Genomic DNA, 21,212 nt, shown 5'->3' on the forward strand with positions numbered 1-21,212 from the left:
TTAAAAATGATAAAAAATAATTATTGAACGAAAAATGATGAACGGTAAAAACTTGCCATTCATGCTAATAGTCATTCATGAAAAAAAAATTACGCAGCCATTTTGTGTCTTCCGCAGCCATTTTCATTCATGTTTACAGCGCCTCTCATGTTTAATTCAAGAGACTCATTTATACTTTAATTTAGGACTTTTCTTAAAGAAACATAGCAAAAAATTGTCTTATTTTATGTGGTTTCAATGAAATTTACTAAAAATAATTGAAATAATGTCAAAAAAATTCAATTTTAAATGTACGAGATTTCTGTGGATTTCTGCATGAGAATCCCATTGCGAAACTGAATGAAATTATTTCTTGCCCGGTTAGCAAAAAATCATTTTTTCACACATAAGACGACCGAAATTGATGAATTCTTGAATTAACAGGGAAGTTTGTTTCAGGAAAACGACAAATAACGGCACAAAACGGGACACATGGCAGAGCTTTCTTAGAAAATTTTTTTCGTGTTTAAAAAAGAAATATTTTTTGGAAAAACAAAACGCATGGCAACACTAATTTTGCGAGTTTCAATTTATTATCACTTTTCCGTAACGAATGTAACATACATAAAAATCGATGACGGCGCCCCCTCTTGTTTTAAAAGTCTCTCAGTATAGTTAATGCTGTGGAGACTAAAACACAGATTTTTTTCTGTGCACATTATTTTATTATAATAAATACTTGTAAGACTAAAAAACAAATGTTTTGTGGTGTTTTCGGACTATTTTCTCTCGGAAAAGTGAAAGCAACCCTTAGAATTCTCCTGTCCAGTTACTAAAATAGAAAATCATGTTTGTAGTTTAAGAAGTTAGACGAACAACAGTGTTAAAGCTAAAAATAATGTAAAAAAACGAAGAAAAAAATAGAAAAGGAAAAAAACATACACTACTTAGCTACGACGGAATACAACACAGTGCACACTCAAAAAAAAAAAATAGGTATGTGAGGAACTTTGTGAGCAACACACAAAAAAAGGGAAAAAAATTATCTGATTAGAAAAAAAAACTTGAATCTCATGTATACTGTAAGAAATTTGACGCCTAATTTTGTGCTAGAGACCTCCGTCGTTTAAGGAGATGTGTCATAAAAAAGTGATGTGAACGTAAATCAATAGAGTTGCTTTTGATTGAAAGGTGCTTAAAATATGCAATCGAATGACCTTTTTCCCATTCTAAGGTTCGTTACGTGTACATGCTCGATAAATAAGTGATTTAACACTCACACACAAAAACAATCAAAAGTGTTGAATGAACGAGTGACCTCTTAACAATTTTTTTTTCTTGCATACAAAAAAGGAAGTTTTAAATGAGAATTTATTGACAATTTTATTGTTTTTTTTTGACTTTGTGTCTCGTGTGTGTAAAAAAAAATAAATATTTAATTTGCCTCAATAAAAAGATCATTTATAATTTTTTGCGCTCCCTTTCGCGCAATGCAATGCAATGTGATATTTTTGCAGAACGGCGGCAGTGACATTCGCAGTCATTACCACACACCAGGCGCACTGCTTTTTTTTTTGTTTGTGTTTTCGGAAAGTGATGCGATGATGAAAAAAAAATATCGCACGTCGTATCAATTGCGATCAATTATTTATAATGGAATAACATATGTGGTTGATCATTTTTGCGAGTGTCATATGAGCGCAATGATAATAATAGTAGTAGTAGTAGTGACGGCGTTCAATCTGCCATTGGCAAAAATATATATAAAATTGTATGTTAAATAATGCAAAAATATTTAGTTTATTCAAGTGAAAACAAAATATTTTTGGTGTGATTATGACAGTGATAGACGTGTACGTGTCTGTAACATACAGCTCCAGCAACATAAACATTTTATTGGCGAATAATGAATATTTTTTGTTGTTAATGATGGCGAGGATTCAAAATTCAGTTTTTTTTTTGTTTGCGAACATTTCAGCGAAGATACAGTTTGACAACACGAGCGACAGGAGTTAATAAGGTGAATGTTTGAGTTTGACCCATATTTGTCAAACTAAATATATTTTTGAAAAGGTCATGGTTATGCGGATGATATTTTTAGGTAAAGTTTTTGTTTTGTTAATGTGCGTTAAAAGTGGCTTGGAAGTGGTTCTATTTTTATTGTTGTTCGAGTTGGAGTAGTTTGAAAAGTGTTGAAGTAATTGACGAGTGGGAGAAAGAAAAATTGACGATTGTGACACTTTTGACAGATGATAAATGTCGTTTTTCGATTGATGAGAAATTTCAGAAAAAAAAATGGAAAAACTTTTTTTTCACAACTGCCACTTGTGATTTTTGAATGACGGTTATTGAAAATTTTCACTTAAATTTTGAAATAATGGTCAATATGAAAGCAACTAAATTTAATTATTTTTTTTTTTTCGGAAAAGTAAAAACTATAAATATTTTTTTTCTTGAAAAACACGCTGTTTTTCCCAGAAGCGAATTTTCATTAAAATTTAAAAAAAATTAAAATTTAGGATTTTCCTTAAAATATTATTTTTTTATTTTAATTTTATGGGAAAAAAATATAAATTTGAAATTTTGTTTAAATTTTTGCACATGAAATTATTTTTTTTTTCTAATGATTTTTTGAAATTCATTTTACTTACGCTTAATATAATTTTACTTATCATTAAATTAAATTAAATTTACATAAAATTAACTTTAAATAATTTACGTTATTTGTAAATTTTTAACTCAATTTATCAATTTTCATTTTTATGTGGGGCGAGAACATCAAGGTCTTAAATAAAAATTTAAAAAAAAAATAATTTCCGAAATGGAATTTAAAAAATGTTTTATTTTGGTCACGTGATTAAAATTCTTAAATCCAAATTTCAATGAAAATGAAAAAGTTTTTAATCAGAAAATAGCAAAATAAATTGAAAAATTAAAAAAAAAAATATTTTTTTTTTATTTTTCTCCCTGATTTTTCCCGAAAAAATCGGTTTGGGGAGTTTAAAAAAAATTTCCCTAAATTCATAAAAGATTTAAATTCTGTTTATTTTTATTTAAAAAAATTAATAATAAATTTGTTCCTAAATACGAAAAATTATTTGTTTTTTGGAAATTTGACAAAAAATTTAAATTGATCCTTAGTTTTGAATCCAAATTTCTTTCCGTCCAGTTTTTAATACATATTTTTTTTATTATTATTAATACACTTTCAAAATAGCTCTGGATAAAGAGAGAACTCTTTGCTGACAAGCTCATTTGTCATCATGTCAAATTCGTAAACAATCGCATTTTCTTCCTCCGACTCACTGAACAATCCCTTGACTGCTTCATTTCCGTTCCATGTTTTCGCTTCATCAAGAAAACTGTTATTCCAGTTTGTCTCTCACATCCTTCTCCCCGTTAAATTGTCTGTAAATAACACATGAGTCCTCGCAGTAATATCCGTAAATGCTTTTTCTGTCGTAACACAAACGAAAGGAACGAACAAAAAATTATCCAGTTTCAATTTCCATTATCTTCTAAATCACTCCCTTATGAATATTCATGTAAGTTTGCGTCGAAAAGCTTTTGCAAAAAAATAAATTGTTGAACGTTCTACAAAAAAAAAAATAATACTCCACCACTACTAAGCTTAGAAAAAAAATGAATGTTCAAGTAATATTGATAATAATGTACGTAAAATTTAATGTTGAAAAGTTGTGATGTGAAAAAGGCTCGTGCCCTGATGCTGTAGGCAACAAAACGACACAAAAATACATTGTCAACGCATGCCACGCACATACTCGTTCACCAGAGAGCGAGAGACAAGTTTAATCTAAATTATAATAAAGAATTGTGATGGCCTTCGGTTTTTTTTTATTTAATACAATTTTTTGAATGTTTGTACGTGTACAGTACTCTTTTTTAAGAGTTTTTAATTTTTTTGTGTGTTCAGTTGTTCGTAAGAGGCGACAACGTCTACGACGAAAGACAAAACAGAAGTCAGTACATTCATTATTAATTATAATTTTTGTGTGTCTGTCGAGTTGTTCTGCGTCAAAAAACTAGTGCAGAGTTATTCGGAAAAAGTACCCTAACAACGTAGCATAAGAACCTCAACGTGCCACAGTACCGAAAGGTGGTTGTTTGTTGTTGTGCACATGGCAAAAGGTATAACGAGTCAGAAAGAAATTAATAAATAAATGCTTGGCGCTATTATATAATTTGACTCTTGACTCAGCTCAACAACTTTGTTTTAATTAAAATAAAGTACACTGGTTGCGCCAGCTATGTGTGTGAACGAGTAAGAACGAGTAGTAGTCGTGTTGTTGTGATTGCTGTTGGCTGTGTGCGGGGCTATTTACATGTTTGTCATTTCATTTCGACGACATAAGTAAGACGACTGTTGCTCTTGTTGTTGTTTGCGCGCAATCCATGTCTGTCCATTACCATTGCAAAAGTACTCATTATTTATACCGTGTCTATATTTATTCTTTGTGTTTTTGCCGCATTGCCGGAGACAATGTTTTTCAACGTTTTGTCCTTTGATATTGTCCAAAAAAAAAATCAGGGCAAGAAATTAAATTGTAAATTAAGTACCTTGAATTATAGCGAGCAAATGTGAAAATATAGTATTTTTTTCTTTTTATTTTTACTATTTATCGATTTTAAATTTAAAAATTTTGAGAAATTATTGTATACCTAGACAAGAAAAAATTCAATATTCCTAAATTTTGTAATTATTGACTGTTGAGAGAACTAGAAAATTTTTCTGGTGGGTCGATTAAATTTGAGTCTAAAATAGGCCGATCTTCTAAGGATATAGGAATAAAAATGATGAAATTTGGGAAAAAAGCAAAAAAATGAAATAAAATATACTGAAAAAAATTGTTCCTACAGTATTCAGCTAAAAAATTTTTCATACACTACTTTTAATTACAAAATATTTAATTTTTCATCTGATTTCTGAATTAATAAATTTTCAAATTTCAAATAAAAAAAAAATTAAAGCATTTTTAATTTTTCAATTTTTTGTTCAATTTTGTACTGAAAATTGTATCGTAGCATGGATTTTCTTCTCTAAAAATATTTTTCATAAAAATATCTAAAATTATTTTTAAAAAAAGCTCTGACAGTTATTTCATATGATTTTCATTTTTTTAAATTTTTATTAAAATGTTCTTAAACCAATTTTTAAGGAACAAATATTCAAATCAATTAAAACCAAAATCAATTAAAAAAACGGAAAATAACAAAAATATTAATCACCAGTCAAAAATTATTTGATTTTTTATGAAAAATAGTATTTCAATTTTTTTTAAATTTTTTTCAAAAATTTTGACAATTATTGAGTTTTATTTGTAGCGGCCTAAAAAAAATAACATAATAATTTTTAAACAATAAATACCTAAACGTCTAAATTAATTTAAAAATTAAATTGAATTTTAATTCTAAATTAAGCTCCAAAATTAATTTTTTTTTATTGTTTGAATTTCAACTCAAAACAAGATTCACTCTATTCTAATCTATTTGTAAGAAAAACAAAGTATTAATTCTTTAAAAAACGAGGAAACCACAAAAAAGGTTAAAAAATACCATTAAGTAGTTCGTTTCATGACAACTCTTAAACATTTTGTTTCCTTTTTTTTTTTTTGGTGCACATCAAGAACTAGCCACGACCACACTTGACACGCTATTTCAATCTGATTCGAGCAAACAAAACTGTCTTGACAAAAAGCGACGTGATTATTTGTTGTTGTCTCTATACTTTCATACAGCAATACCCGAGGACGACAAATCCAATAAAAACTGCCGCTTTTTCTTCTCTTGCTAAATAAATAAAATAAGTTGCAAATCCTTGAATCTTGACTGCGAATGTCAATGTTTTTTTTTTATATATTCCTCACATTTCTGATTAAGCAAAATCTGCCTCGTGTGTATTATCAGGTCGGTCGTTGTCGTTCGTTGTCTACATCGTTAATACAAAAAAAAACACAAAATAATGAACAACTTGAACTCCATCTTAAATGAGCGCATTTTCTCCCTTTTGACAGACAACACGGATGTATGTCGATCGTTCACGGAATGATAATGCAATATAACTCGTATTTGCTTCATTTGTGCTTATATTGCTCTCGCTGTGTGCCGTAGTTGTTGTTGTTGTTGCTGTTAATGCGAAATAAATACTGCAATTACGTGATCAGATCATTCTTAAATCAAGACATATACACACATCAGTATTGTGCAGATATTTTATGCATGATATATTGAAATAGAATTGTCGACAGCAGCAAGCAGGCAGGCAGGCAGAGTGAACAGCTCGAGAAAAGGGAAATATAATATGGAAAATTGTGTTGTTTTTATCCGAGAAATGTATTATTTCAGACAATAATTGTCTGCTTCGACGTTCCAATCAAACTCGAACGAACGTGAAAATGATAATTTTATCTGATGCATGAGTGAAATACGTTTGCGGCTTAGAAAGGTGTTCGCATTCAAAATGATAATAATAATGATGATGATTGGTGAAACGCCCACTACCAGATATGCAACCACAAAACTTCACTTCAACTTCTGGAAAAGCATCGAGAGCGTATTGTGAAAGTAGGAATTTATTGATTTTATTAAATTTTCTCGAGCGACAGTCACACAAATGGAAGATATTTCACGCGGGACTCTGACGATGACTTTATTACGGATTTTTTTTTTAATTAATTTTTTTTTGTGACTGGAAGAAAAAAAGAGAAATTATTAAGGTTTTATGGAAAAAAAAATTATGTGAGAACTTGATTTTTTTTATTTTTGATAAATTATTAAATAAAAATTAAATTAAAGTTAATTAAATTTTCTATTAATTAATAAAATTTATTTTTTTTTAAAACCACCTGATTAATTGTTTTTTTTTATTATTTTAATTTTTATTTTATTTTAATTTGTTTTATAATTTTTTAATTTATGCAATTACAATTCCAAAAAATGTTTCACATGTCCTCCCTCCTAACTTTTTCCGAAAATCTAAGGAGGGAATAATGGAATAATGATAATGGTTTTGAAATATTTTTACCTTCAAAACATACGAAAAATGACAAAAAATCATCAAAAATTGGTTGAAATCTATAAATTTTGTTATATTTTGCAATTTTTTAAAGGGTTAGACTAATTTTCACAGAAAAAAATTAAAAAAAAATTTATAATTTGGAATTTGCCAAAAAAATTTAAATTTCAAAAAAGTCGTTAAAAATTTTTTTTGTTTCCAAAATTGTCCAAATCTTAAAATAAAAGATTTAAAATGTCTTTAAAGCTCACAATTGAATATAAAAAATCCCTAAAAATAGTGAAAAAGATTGAAAAATCATTAAAATCATTGTTTTCCATTATCATTATTCATTACTCCCACCTCCTTACTTTTTAAGGTTCAAAATAATGTGAAACATTTTTTTGAAATTGTACTTGCCTTATTTATTTTAATTTTAAATTAAATAAATTTATGAATTTTTAAAACCACGTGGTTTAATTAATTTTTTAAAATTAATTTTTTGGTTTGTTTCAGTTATTTTTACCACGTTATTTATTTATTTTTTTTTTCAGTAAAACATCGTTCATTATAATTCAAAATGTTTTGTCATGTTTACTCCAGTACTTCGTCTCAGTGTAAAAAACAAGATTTTATGATAATAATTTTCTTTCTGACACATAATTTGTTCAATCAATTTCTTTTTTATTTTTTTGGAATATTGATAAAATTTGCTGTTTCCATGCGGTGTTTAATGGAACGGGAAATCAATGTCTCTCAATGTACTCGTACGCAATAATATGAAAAAGTACGCAAAGCCTTGAGCAACCTTTTACCAGTTTTGTTCCAATTAACTTTGGATTTTAATGAACGTCAACATTTTAAAATATATTTCAAACCTTCAATATTCATATTTTCAACTCGATGACAGTCTAATTACTTTGCCAGTCTTTTTTTCTGTTTTTTGATAATGATCAACATTCAACGACTAGACTACTGTGTGGTGGAGTCTCGAATATAAAACAAACGAACGTAAATAATAATTGGAAAGTTTTATGATAAGCGGTGTGTAGCCACCATTCGTCGTGGTGATAAGATACGTATGACGCGGTGTACCTACGGACGGCAATAAATAAATAAATTAGATTCCGATTTTATGAAAGTTGCTGATAAACATGATACCCTTTTTGCCTCGCGCGCACTCACATGTTGTGATTATTGTAAAACTGACTATAAATTTATTATTATTTCCAGATAAACCACCAAGCTACATGGCCATACTATAATCGTAGTACTTACAACTCGACCCGACCGCGAACAGTGGATGACATTTTATAACGGAAAGATATTCTAAAATTAAACAAAAAAAAAAAATCAGTGAATCAGTTACTAAATGTTGTTGTTTTAGCACAAAATTGTGAATGAATGTATTTTTAACTAGCTCGAATTTTAACGTGTAAATTTTAACCTGTTGCTGCTAAATAGTAAATCAACGTAGATATTGACAAAAATAAAACGTGATAACAGCAAGTGCGAGAAAAGTCTCTCAAATTCAAATCCACATAATTCAAAATTGTAGGAAGTAGGAACGTAGTACAGCAACACCACAATAATGCCGCTTTTTGGGAAAAAGGATTCCGGCAAAAAGCCAAAGAAGGATACGAGAGATCCGGATAAACAGCCATCCATTGAGGATAAATACATCTTGAAAGATGTATTGGGATCGTAAGTATCCGTTTTTCATCATTTATTAACGATGTTCCTTCCGTCAATTGGAGTTCGATAACTCACTATTCCAAATTTGTGCGTCGATTTATCATTTATTGTAGAAAATTTTTCGCCTCATGGCTAAAAAAATCTGCAAGACATGCGAAAATTTAATTTTACTTTTAAAAAGTAATTTTTGTATTTTAAGATATTTTTAACTTTTTTATCTAAACTTGAAATTGTTTCAATTTTTATTTAAATTATTTATTGTTATCAGGATTTTTAAAAAAAATAATAATATGATATTTTCGTGCTTTTTATGATTTTTTTTTTATTTTAACGTTTTTAATCGTAAATCGATAATTGTTTACATTAAATTATTTTATGTTTACGTTATTTACAATTTATATATCAAAATTGATGAATATGTTATAAAAATCAATTAGAATAGATATTTTTTTGGCCATTAATTAATATTTTAGTTGTTTTTATGGGTAGATACAATTTGATAATTTTAAATCGATCTCAAAACATTAATGAAATGTTAAAAATTTAAACAAAAAAATTTCTTAAAAATAACTTTTTTGAAAAATAATTTTTTTAAAAATATTTTTAGAAAAAAAAAATTACTGTTAAATTTCGTTTTTTTATTATAAAATTCTTAAATATTGAAAATATTTTAAAAATTTCTTGAAAAAATATGGAAAACCACCAAAAAAACGGTTAGTTTTCATTTTTTTTTTATTTTGCCCCATTGGATTTTCGACTTTTAAAATGGGGCATAGAAGAAAATTTGAAGAGGCCTAAATTCAATAGAAAATTCTTCTAAATTTTAGATTTTTTTTTTCGTTTTAAAAGCGAAAAATTAAGTCAAATAATTTAATTGCATATATTTTCAATGAAAACAACTTTAAAAGAATAATAGAAAAATGAATTTTCCGCTTTAGTCGCAGATTTTTTCTAGCTGTGAGAAACATTCATTACTCACAATATTTTATCCCGAGTCTAGTGGAATCTCAATTACAATGTAATTATTTGATTAACAACATCTCTCATCTCCTTCTTAAACGTAAACTCTCCTCGTTGTGTTCGACATCATGTTTATTTGATTACCAATTTGCTTTGTCAGTTATAGTTTACGTTGCTCCGACGAAAGATTAGTTGTTGCCTTATACTACTTACACTTTGTGCTCGTTCATCTTTTAAAATCAACCCAAGTGCGGCTAAATTATTTATTGATGAAGTTGATAAGGGTCTCGTTCGTTTCTTGGTGTAATTGAAAATTTATTACAGCTAATTAGTCTTGATTTTCCCCGGTAAAGTGGAGACGAAATTGAGTGCGAAAAAAGTGTCGTCATGTCACTCACTTCCAAGAAGGCGGAACTGGGCCAGATTAAAGTCCAGTGGTCGTCGCGCGCTTTCTTATCAATTTTATTTTATTTCTTTTATATTTTGTTTATTATTAAGATGAACAACAAAAAAAAAAGTAACAGTGGGTTGTCGACCTTATTTGCAACGTTTTATTTTCGTTCACGAAAGAATTGTCGTGCAATTCCAGCAGAAATATTTTGTTTTTCCTTCAAAAGGTTTGGAATCCCTATCGGTTATAATCAAAACATATTTTTATTGTTGCTACATCTTTTTATTACAGCACTAAAAGAAAATAAAATAACTTGAAGGAAATTCTTACTTTGATATTTTTGCTGCTTTCACCTTTGCTGCACGGAGGCGATGGAAGAGCACTCCCCTGAGGAAAAAAATGATTTTATTTTCTGAGCAAGAAAAAACAGAAAGGAAAACAAATAAAATGAAATTCGATGTTTCTCTTTTTTTTTCGTATTCTTCTTATGTTTCTTATTGCTCTCACTATCACTTGGTGCCGTTGAAGTCTTATTCATTTTACTCGTAAAGGTCAATAATTTCCCACCTGACCGGAAAAATAAAACGAAAATATTCATCTTTTAATATTTATTACACAATTACCGCTTCATTCATCATTTTCACTTCGTTTCCTCTTGACATATATTTCGTCCTCTCATTCTCACAATTTTCTTTTCATTTTAAATTGAACCAAAATCTTCTCATTTTTCAAAAAAAAAAAATTTTTTTCTCCGCAGTGGTGCCTTTTCTGAAGTAAAGTTGGCCGAAAGTAAAGCGAATCCGGGTCAATTATATGCCGTTAAAGTAATCGACAAAAAGGCCTTAAAAGGTAAAGAGGATTCACTGGAAAACGAAATTCGGGTACTTAGAAGGTAAGACAACGTTTGTATTTTCACACGCCACAAACATGCTATTTTTTCTTTCTTGTACATAAATCCAACAAATATTTGGCCAAAATCCCAGATTGACAAGCAAACGGATTAGAATTTATTTATTCATTCGTGCATATTCGGCACGTTCGAGCAATGAAAGTGGGAAAAAAATTATTAATTTGACATTGGATTGCACTAAATCCATTTTGTTCCATCATCGGGACAGGAAAAGGAAAGATTTATATAAAGTTAGCTGAGATTTTTGCCAAATATATATATAAAAAAAAACAACAAAAAAAGAGGAAAAACATCAAAAACGTGATTTATTTATCTTCAAATCTCTTTCTATTTTGTTTCGTCCTGATGATGATGATGTTTTTTATTCTTTCAATTTTTTTTTTGTTATTTTTTCCTACTGGTTGGCTTAATTCATTTTGGGTTATCTTTAACCTTTTGTGTATGGGCGGGCGACGAACAAGTGATGTCCCACTTTAGTCATTATTATTTTACTTTGTAAAATGTGAAACAACTCCCTTGCTCAACATTTTTGCTTTAATATTCTCCGCAAAGCTAATTTTCATGATGAAATTAATAATTTAATGATTTTATAAACAATTTATTAGTATTTTAGCTCAATATGCCGTACACAAAAGTGCGCAATTATTATAATTTGCATATGAATGCCGGCTTTTTAGCGTGTATAATACAATAATCAACAAATATTTTGCATGCATTTAGCTTACACATTGTTATATAATTTATTTTTATGTATTAAAAATAATAAAAATATTGATTTTGCTTTGGTTTCGTCCGTATTTCTTTTTATTTTCCCATATATTTCCATCAGTAATATAATAATAATAATAAAGCTCGACGAAAAAAAATGCAAAACTATATGTTTGTAAATAATATCCCCGAAAAAAAAAACGAAAACAAGTAGTAACAAAAACGAAGAAGATATTATCGACGACGAAAACCCTCATATAATGTCATATACAAAAGAAACAAAACGAAACATTGTAAATATCCTGAAAGCAAATCAATCATCGATGTGTTGTTGTTGTTGTTGTGATATACTTTTTTTCCTGCAAATAATCAATTTGTGTACCCCAATACATACCACTACAAGAACTCTTTTCAAGTTATTTTTTTTTATCTTTCTTACGTCCTATAAATAAAAAACTTTATATATATTTGTTAAAATAAAACACCAGTTACTTTCACACCCATATTTTGTGTAAATATACAAGTTTATTTTACTTTTATAACATTTTATATTTTTTTTTCTTGTGTTGAAAATATAACAAATATCAAACTTTTACCTACATCATAACCAATTACCATCAAAAATATTCAACAAATTATACCGACACTTTTTTACACTTTCTTAAAAAAAATTATACAGAGAGACTTTGTCGTGAAGTATTTATTTATTTTAATAATCTTCATAAATGATGATGAAGTTTTATATTAGCGCTTTTAAATTGAGATGTGTCAAAAAGAAAAGAATGATAATTAGTTTTATTTTTAATTTGTTTTTTTTTTCGCGGTTACGTTTGAACGAAGGTTGATCCATTTTAAATAATTAATATTATTATTATTATTGAATTATATATGATAAAAAAGTCCCAATATTTATATATTTTAATATTTAAACTTATTAATTTAATATGAATTTAACAATATTTTTGAAGGTTAATTCACGCATGAAGTATAAAATGATGAAAGTTTGCATAAAAACCCCTACCCTCAATATATCCGTGATTAAAAATTAAATTTCATAAAAATATCACATTGATTCTCGTGCATTTTTATTAAAAAATATATATAATGTGAATGTAAAATTAACAAGGAAAAATCCCTTTTATTATAATTTTTTTTTCTTTTCTTCTGTAGTTATATCAAAATTTGTAAAAGATGAAAAATGAAAGAGTTATGTATCATAGTAGATCCCTTTTTGCAAGAAACCCCCCTTTTCTTAACTTTTTTTTTTACCTAAAGTCCTTCTATAATAATATAATAATAATGAAAGTAATTTTTTGCATATATTTACAACCAATTTGAATATGAAATATTTTTTTTAACTTTGATTACCTTTATTATTGTTATGATAAATTATCCTGGCACACAAACAAAATTTATGAGAGAGTTATTCTTGTTTAAAAAAAACGAACATTATTATTAACCAAGAAATTAAAATATCTTCAATTGAATTCAAACCACAAATGCAATCATAAAGTTCATATAAACGTTTCTGAGGCTAATAATGGAATTAAGAGATGTACTGACCAAACCACCTTTGTTGTGCAAACAATCAATTATTACTTGGTATTTTAATCTGTGTGTTAACAACTTTGTATTGCGATGAAATATTTGTTCATCATGTTTAAAAAAAAACGAATCCTTAGAGTGCAATTATAACTGAACAATGATATTTTAGTTATTTTTTAAAATAAAATGATTGCATGCGTGGTTTTTCAAACAAAATTTTAAATTTTATTAAACAAGAGCAGTTCTCGAAACCCAATTTTCCCACAAACCAACAACAAAAAAAAAAGTTTAAAACGAATTAAAGATACATCCCTTTGCATTAACTTTGATCCAACTTAATCTCTCGTTTTCAACGAAAGGAAAATTTTCCGTAATTTAATTTATTTAATTAATTATGTACCAAAAAATATCAAAGAATATTAATTTTATTATAAAATATATTTAGGAAGGAATATAAATTTAAGGTACATGCGGGATGCTGTCAAACATTAAAAAAAAGTATCTTTTTTTGACAATTTTTTTTTGGCAAATCTGCAATATAATGTTGACAAAAATCTGTGTGTATCTGATGAACTATCTTTTTTTTTTTGATTTTTGTTTTTATCTATAATTTCCCGTCTTTTTTCTCTCTCTTACTCTCTCTCTTCACACAATTCTAGGTTCAGTGCTATGCGTTGTGATGACGATCCAGAAGATCATAAACCGTGGTGAGTCACTTACAATTACAGCTAGAACGTTAGAGAGATGTTAAATGCAAAAAAATAAAAAATGGGGTGTGTGTGAGTGTCATGTCGTCTTTTTCAGCAAACAAAAAAAATTATCATTATACAGAAAAATGCACTGTAATAGTATGCAGAAATCAATGTTTCTTTTTTTAAATAGAAAATAAGAGAAAAAACGGGAATCTGTGTTTTTACTACATTTTTAGATGAGGGTGTAAATGAAATTAAAAAAAAAATGTTTTTTTTTTGTAAAAAAATAAAATAATAATATTTAAGGAAAATTTATACACAAAAATATGTTACTAACAACATCACACAACATACACTACTTACAAAAGCAAATTAACATAATTTCCGTGTAATTTTCAGTAACTTTTGTTATTAAAAATATAAAAATTATTAACATTATTATCATATCACATTTGTTACTACTACTACTACTTCTACTATACTTACACAACTCTGACTTAGTTAACTCACGTATTTACGTCGTCATGTTAATATTTACAACACCGATTTCCATTCTATGTAAAAAGGACATGAGTGGAAATTTTTATGTGTTTTCTCTCTTGTTGTCTCTCTTTTTCTCGTTGTTGTTTCATAATAATTTTCCGTTGAGTTGTTCTTTTGGTTGAGTTTAACACGTATTCTTTTGTTGAGCAAAAAATATTCATATATACGTAAACATTAGGGATCCTAAAAAAATTCAAAAATCTTTTTTTTTCAAAACTGAGTTTTTATGATTCTTTAGCAAAAAATAAGATCGGTAAAAAAAATCACTTTTCGTCTAGAAATTATTTCGTTGCGACAAAAAATTAAAGTTCAGAAAATCATTATCTATTTTATTTTACTCGTTCTAATGCTAAAATCAATAATTTTAAAAAAATGTGATTTCTTTAAAAGTTAAAAATTTTCTTTTTAATTACGTTTCCGTAAAATTAGGCCAAAAAATTTTTTTTTCTACAAAATACAGTAAAAATTTTATTTTTAAAACTGAATTTTACTGAAACAAAATCAATAAGAAAAATTTAAAATTTATATGAAAATAAATAAAAAATCCGTAAAAAATTTTTTTTTTCAAAAACGTTGCTTACTTAAATCCAATTTTGAATCTTCGTTTCGTTAAAATAAAAAAAAATTAAAAAGTTTATTATTTTTAGCTGAACATTCATAAAAAATCAGTTAAACTTTTTTTTGAGGATCCCTAATAAACATAATCTTCGTAGTCACCGTTGTGTCAGTAGAGAGCTATTGAGCAATAACTTTTATCACCACACACTATTTTTTATATTTTCATCATTAAAGGTTGAGTTGCTCTCTTTCTATCTCTTGTCTAATGATAATAAAAATAATAATTTGTGTACATTTTTTATGTGGAAGATGTAGGTGATTTCATTTATTTTTTAGTCGTTTTGTTGCAAGGTCTTTAGAGACGTTATTATAATATTTTTCCATACATTTTGTTAGAATTGAACATGTTTTTAATCACATACACAAAGTTATATGTTCGTGCCTGCAGAAATTATCTCGGTTTCATAATGGAAAAGTTTTATCCACTCTGCCAGTGGAAACGACTGGTTTGCGGTCAAATTTGTTTTGACTTTAGGATTATTATCGAAACTTTTAATGGGAACGTCACGTTTTTCCCACTCTGTCAGTATTTCACCTAGTTTTCAATGATTAAACTTTTAATAGGTGCATTTTTACGGCCGGTCGCTCAACACAAATATTTTCAATGAAAAATATTCTGAAACAACTAAGAGAAAGAGCCATTGACTGCAACTTCCGATAACAATTCCATTTCCTCGCAACAGATATTTTCAATAAAATTTTTTAATTACCCGATCTACACGAAAATCATGAACAAAAATTTTTCGAAAAGTATGGAATAACGACAGGAAGCCGTTCGTAACGACGACCTTCCTATAATAATAATAATTACAATGCATCCTGTTTCAATAGTTTTACTGCGATGAGGACGCGACCACGGAACGATGTCATTCTCAGAGTAATGATGGGCAGGCCAAGCCATACAAGTCCTTTTATACTGACATACAACAAACTAAATGAACTCATGTTTAATCATTATTTTGTGAGAAATTTGATTCTATTTTTGCTTGTTCCCGAGAAAAATATGATATTTGAAACACTCGCTGTTTTCTCTAGGGCATACAAAATTGAATTGTAAATGAATCTTTGCAGATGACAACTTTATAATTTTTGATCGTATAAAGAAATATCTCGAGATGTCTTTCGGAAAATTTCGTTAAATATTTGTGATCGTTTTAACCACGTGGTTTTTTGTGCATTCACATCTTTGAAATGAAACGTTGTATGAAAAAATATTTTTAACCACGTGGTTTCAAAATTTCAAACCACGTGACTTGAATAATTTTCCAAGATCACGTGATCTGAATAATTTTTTAAACCACGTGACTTGAATAATTTTTAAACCACGTGACCTAAAAAAAATTTAACCAACGTGACTTGGCATCCTATCAAAAAAATTCAAGGTATTACCGTATTTTCTTCCAAATGACATACAAACAAAAAATATTTCTCCACGACTTTCGAAAAGAAGTTGAGACATTGATATTTCTTCCGCAAGAAAAAAATCATAAATCTCATAAAAACTTGCAAAACTCCTTATTGATTCAAAAAACTTGTTCAATTTTATCACAAAATCACAATAATTAAAAGTTAGTTATAGCAGTATCAGAGTTAATGTTACACTTTTACGCCACACATTCCACGCTCATGCAGTATAGTGAGACACGTTATTTAAAACGAAAGTTATTAATTAGGAATATTAGTTTCATTTCATTAAATATTATATAAAAACATACACGCGCGCGCTGCCGTTCAGTTATTATGAATGTTGTAATAATAATGCTAATATACAGTAATGCCATAGTAGATGTTGTAAAAGTTGTATTGAGGAACGAAAGGAAGAAGGTTAGGCGAAACTTTTTATTACATTTTATGTGAAACATCAACACCACATACACCAAACACACATACGTATTTTATATTAAATATCAAATTATGATTATTATATTAGTGTCTTGTATTTTGTTATCAATTTGTTAATTGGCTGTTTCAAAACTCAAACTATTTCTTACTAACTAACAAAAGTCTTTCTTTCTCTCTATCATGTTTCTCTTTATGTCGTATATTTATTTTAATTATGGTTTCTGATGGGTTACTAACTTATACTTAATACAAGAGTGATGCAATAAATGCTAAAATCTCCGAAGAACATATATTTTTAAAGGAAACAAATATAGTATTATTATTAAGTTTAATAGAATTTGTGTTCGAAAAAATGAAGTTTCTATTATTAGAGATAAAATCCAGGACTAAAAAGACTTTAAAGTTAAAGGTCACAACAAATTTAATTTTGAATTAAAAACTTAAGAATACTAAAGTTACGTTAATTAATTATTTTTAACTGAACTTGACTAAACGTTTTTTAAGAGGAAAAAATAAATTATATATTTTTTATAAAAAGGATTTTTTGAAATAATTTTTTTTCGCAAAAATGTTCAAAAAATAAAACTTAATTTAATTATTTTTTTAAAGTAAAAGCTTAAGTCAACATATTTTTAATACTTTTACTTAATTTTAATCTTAAGTTTAAGTCATAAGTTTGTTCAGCTTATATATTTTTTTAAAAACTTACAGGTCGGTAAAAATTTTATAGAAAATTAACAAAAAAAATTATTTAAAATAAAATTTTAATACCGTATTTTCTTAACAAGTACGGAAGGTTTTTCAAAAAAAAAAAATCTTTTTGCTTAAAAATATTAAATTTATTTTAAAAATATTAATTTATTTATTAAATTTAAATTTAAATAAATAAATATTAAAGTGAAAGAATTAATTTTTATTTTAAACTTTAATTTAAGTTTAAATTTAACTTAAGAATAAGATTAAATTTTAACAGTTGACTTACCCACAATCTAATGCAATTCAGTCATATAATTTGTTTTAATCCTGATTTTAAAACAAATAAACTTTACCATTTTTCATCGATTTCAAATAAATAAATATTTAACATTTTTGCATCACTCTGAAAAATTAAAGTTTTCTTTGCATAAATACAAACTGCTGCCGTGTAGTAATAATTCAGTAATAATTAAAAAAAAAAAAAAATAAATAAATGAGAAAAGTTCTGTGTGACATTCAATGTTTTTCTGATGAAGTTTTACGTTTTACTAAGCATTTCATTCAACAGATACTCTACTTGTCTCCTGTTTTTTTCTCTTTCCACAATAATTCAATTACAGGTTAACTCATCCAAACATAGTTCAATTACTGGAAACATATGAAGATAAATCTAATGTTTATTTAGTTATGGAATTGTAAGTACCTAGTTATCTGTGTCTCTTTCTGTGACAGACAGCCTTACAAAGTTTAAATGTAAATTTTATTTACTTTTCATTTCACATCATCATCATCATCATCGTCAGAGTGACTGGTGGCGAATTATTCGATAGAATAGTGAAAAAGGGATCGTACACGGAAAAGGATGCTGCCGACTTGATACGACAAGTGCTGCAAGCGGTTGCCTACATGCACGAGCAGGGTGTCGTGCATCGGGACCTGAAGCCGGAGAACTTGTTGTACTACAGCGAAGCGGCCGACAGCAAGATAATGATTAGTGACTTTGGCTTGTCGAAAATGGAAGATTCGGGTATCATGTCTACGGCATGCGGTACACCGGGCTACGTGGCACCGGAAGTTCTAGCACAAAAACCCTACGGAAAACCCGTCGATGTGTGGAGTATAGGTGTTATTTCGTACATTTTACTTTGCGGTTATCCGCCGTTCTACGACGAAAATGACGCTAATTTATTCGCACAAATTTTGAAAGGTAAGCAAAAATTCTGTTTTGTTGTTATTTTTGCGGCAAATGGCGAACGCCGAACATGTTTTGGGCGAACTAGTACATATCCGAGGAGTTTTAATTACATTAGAGAGGGTGAAATGGAGCGAAAGACGGCAAATTTTGCCAATTAATATTCAACAGAGTTCCGTTCTTCCTAATCAACACCTTGCGCGACTCGTTTTCCATACAAATCTAAATACGAAATAAATCGACCCAGGCAACGATGCGACGATATAAGTTATTAGCTTGCATGACATGTTGCCATAAGCGGAGGAAAAACTTTTTATACTTGATATATTTATTTTATTATTAACTTCTTCTGTCTTCGAATTTATTTTCGACGACGACGACGCAGCTCGTGACCATACGTGTGGAAAATTATTGCATTTACTTATGGAATCACAGTTCTCTCATGCCACTCTTTAATATAATATTATTTCTTCTTTTTTTTTAGGTGAATACGAATTTGATTCGCCCTACTGGGATGACATTAGTGATTCTGCCAAGGATTTTATACAGCATTTAATGTGTGTTAATGTAGAGAAACGATATACGTGTAAACAGGCGCTGGCACATCCATGGTAAATATTGCAGATAAATTTATATTAGTAGCGTGCGAGATAATAAAATTATCGTTACACACTGTCTCGCTCGCACTCGTACTTTTCGGTTAATTTCATTATAATACAACTTTTCGCAGGATTTCGGGTAACGCTGCGAGTAGCAAGAATATCCACGGAACGGTATCGGAGCAACTTAAGAAGAATTTTGCCAAATCACGATGGAAGGTACGAAATTTGATTTATTTTAAATTTGCATACAACATTCAGAACGTCTTTTTCTTCGCGTTCTTCGCGAACACAAACATACACACTCGAAACTTAAATATATATTTTTCTTTTTCAATAAATTATGCAGCAAGCATATCATGCGGCTACAGTTATACGACAAATGCAACGAATGGCACTAAATAGCGGCGGATCAAGCGGGCGTTCGCAAGCAAGCCTGAATATAGCAGCAGCGACGGCAGCAACAACGGAAGAATCCTCGTCTTGCGTCAATGGTAGCACTAATAATAAGTAAATGTGGGCAACTTTTCATCTTATACATATATTTTTTTTATCATGTTTTTATATTAGATCTGATAACTTTTAAACAATACGGACTTGAATCTTAAATTTTTTTATAAAATATTTTTTTATACATCTTATTATTATTATTATTATATTATACAAGATGAAAGTTGGAATAAATTGGGAACGTGATTCCATTCTCGTCTCTCGACGAATATCATTCCAAGCCGATTCCAATTCATCAATTTATTTTCGATAACGAGCAACAAATCTTATTATGACAAACATTTCTATCTCATTTTGTGATCATAAATATTTTTTTTACATTAATAATGATTTTACAAACAAACTATAATAACTATACTAGAACAATTTTAAAACTCAAACAAATATCAAGAAAAAAATGAAAGCTTTTAAACAAATTAATAAAAAAAAAAAATACGATTTTAATATTTGATAAAATATTATAAATAAATTAAATAAACATGTGTTAACGAGTTACTTACAATTTACTAAACTTTATAAAAACATATTTGTAATGACAACTTTTATTACGGAAAATTTTATTTTTAACTTTTTTTATACAACAGAAAAATAATATATATATATTTTAGTTCGGGCAACTTTACTTTTAAAATATATACAAATATAAATAAAAAAAAATATTTATAAATAATGTTGATAATGCATTGCATTTTGTAATATATTGTAACAATAATCGTAAACAACATAATGATAGTGATAAGGGTCAGTGTTTTATGCGTTCCCTCTATTTTCCCATTTGTGTAGCGTTTCGTACTAATAATAAATAACTAGTGAAACATGAGATTACATTTTTTTTAGTTCAAAACTAAACAAAACTTTATAATAATCTGATTAGGTGCCATAACCTTTTGTTGACTCTTATGTACTATTTTGTGAATCTCTTGTGCTTCCTTTAAAAAAAAAATTTTTTTTTGTATGATTTTATCCTTACAAAATTATTAAATTATCATCACAAAAGTATAATTATTATACATGAATAACCAGAGGCTTTTATTATATATATACACACTACATTACATATGCTTCAAGTGATCTTTAAAAAAAAATAATAAATAAATAAAAAAAAATTACCGTACTTTAATAGAGTTATAATAACTTTTAAGAAATTTTATGTATGAATGTTGATGTACTCTATACTTGTTATGAAACTTAAAACATATACACTGTTAATATTATTGATTTGACTATATTATATACTATAATATAATATAAATCTAAAAAAAGAGCGATTTACTTGTGAATTGTTATGTCGGAATTATATACTCTTAAAAATAATTAAAA

At 27.9% G+C, this 21,212-nt stretch overlaps 1 protein-coding gene across 4 annotated transcripts; it reads left to right on the top strand.

Annotated features, from left to right (window-relative positions):
• The first annotated feature begins 672 nt into the window (after positions 1 to 672).
• On the top strand, positions 673 to 20,214 carry LOC134833268 (calcium/calmodulin-dependent protein kinase type 1). Of its 4 annotated transcripts, none has more exons than XM_063847531.1 (9): positions 673 to 975; positions 8,225 to 8,695; positions 10,795 to 10,929; positions 13,860 to 13,907; positions 18,212 to 18,286; positions 18,395 to 18,798; positions 19,268 to 19,394; positions 19,514 to 19,601; positions 19,732 to 20,214. In XM_063847531.1, the coding sequence occupies exons 2-9, from the start codon at positions 8,583 to 8,585 to the stop codon at positions 19,894 to 19,896; spliced, it is 1,155 nt and encodes a 384-aa protein (XP_063703601.1). In that variant the 5' UTR covers positions 673 to 975; positions 8,225 to 8,582; the 3' UTR covers positions 19,897 to 20,214. The 4 variants fall into 4 exon arrangements, with proteins under 4 accessions (XP_063703601.1, XP_063703604.1, XP_063703605.1 ...); XM_063847534.1 differs by having other exon boundaries at positions 13,860 to 13,904; XM_063847533.1 differs by having other exon boundaries at positions 686 to 720.
• Positions 20,215 to 21,212: the final 998 nt, after the last annotated feature.

This window comes from Culicoides brevitarsis, chromosome 3 (genome assembly GCF_036172545.1).
Source record: "Culicoides brevitarsis isolate CSIRO-B50_1 chromosome 3, AGI_CSIRO_Cbre_v1, whole genome shotgun sequence".
NCBI classification, from domain to species: Eukaryota; Metazoa; Arthropoda; class Insecta; order Diptera; family Ceratopogonidae; genus Culicoides; species Culicoides brevitarsis.

What these genes read in the sequence shown, in the direction of transcription:
- LOC134833268 (XM_063847531.1), top strand. Translation starts at nt 8,583, where the DNA reads ATGCCGCTTTTTGGGAAAAAGGATTCCGGCAAAAAGCCAAAGAAGGAT. An exon ending in CCAGAAGATCATAAACCGTG is followed by an intron (nt 13,908 to 18,211) that starts GTGAGTCACTTA and finishes ATTCAATTACAG; the next exon opens with GTTAACTCATCCAAACATAG. An exon ending in CAGGCGCTGGCACATCCATG is followed by an intron (nt 19,395 to 19,513) that starts GTAAATATTGCA and finishes AACTTTTCGCAG; the next exon opens with GATTTCGGGTAACGCTGCGA.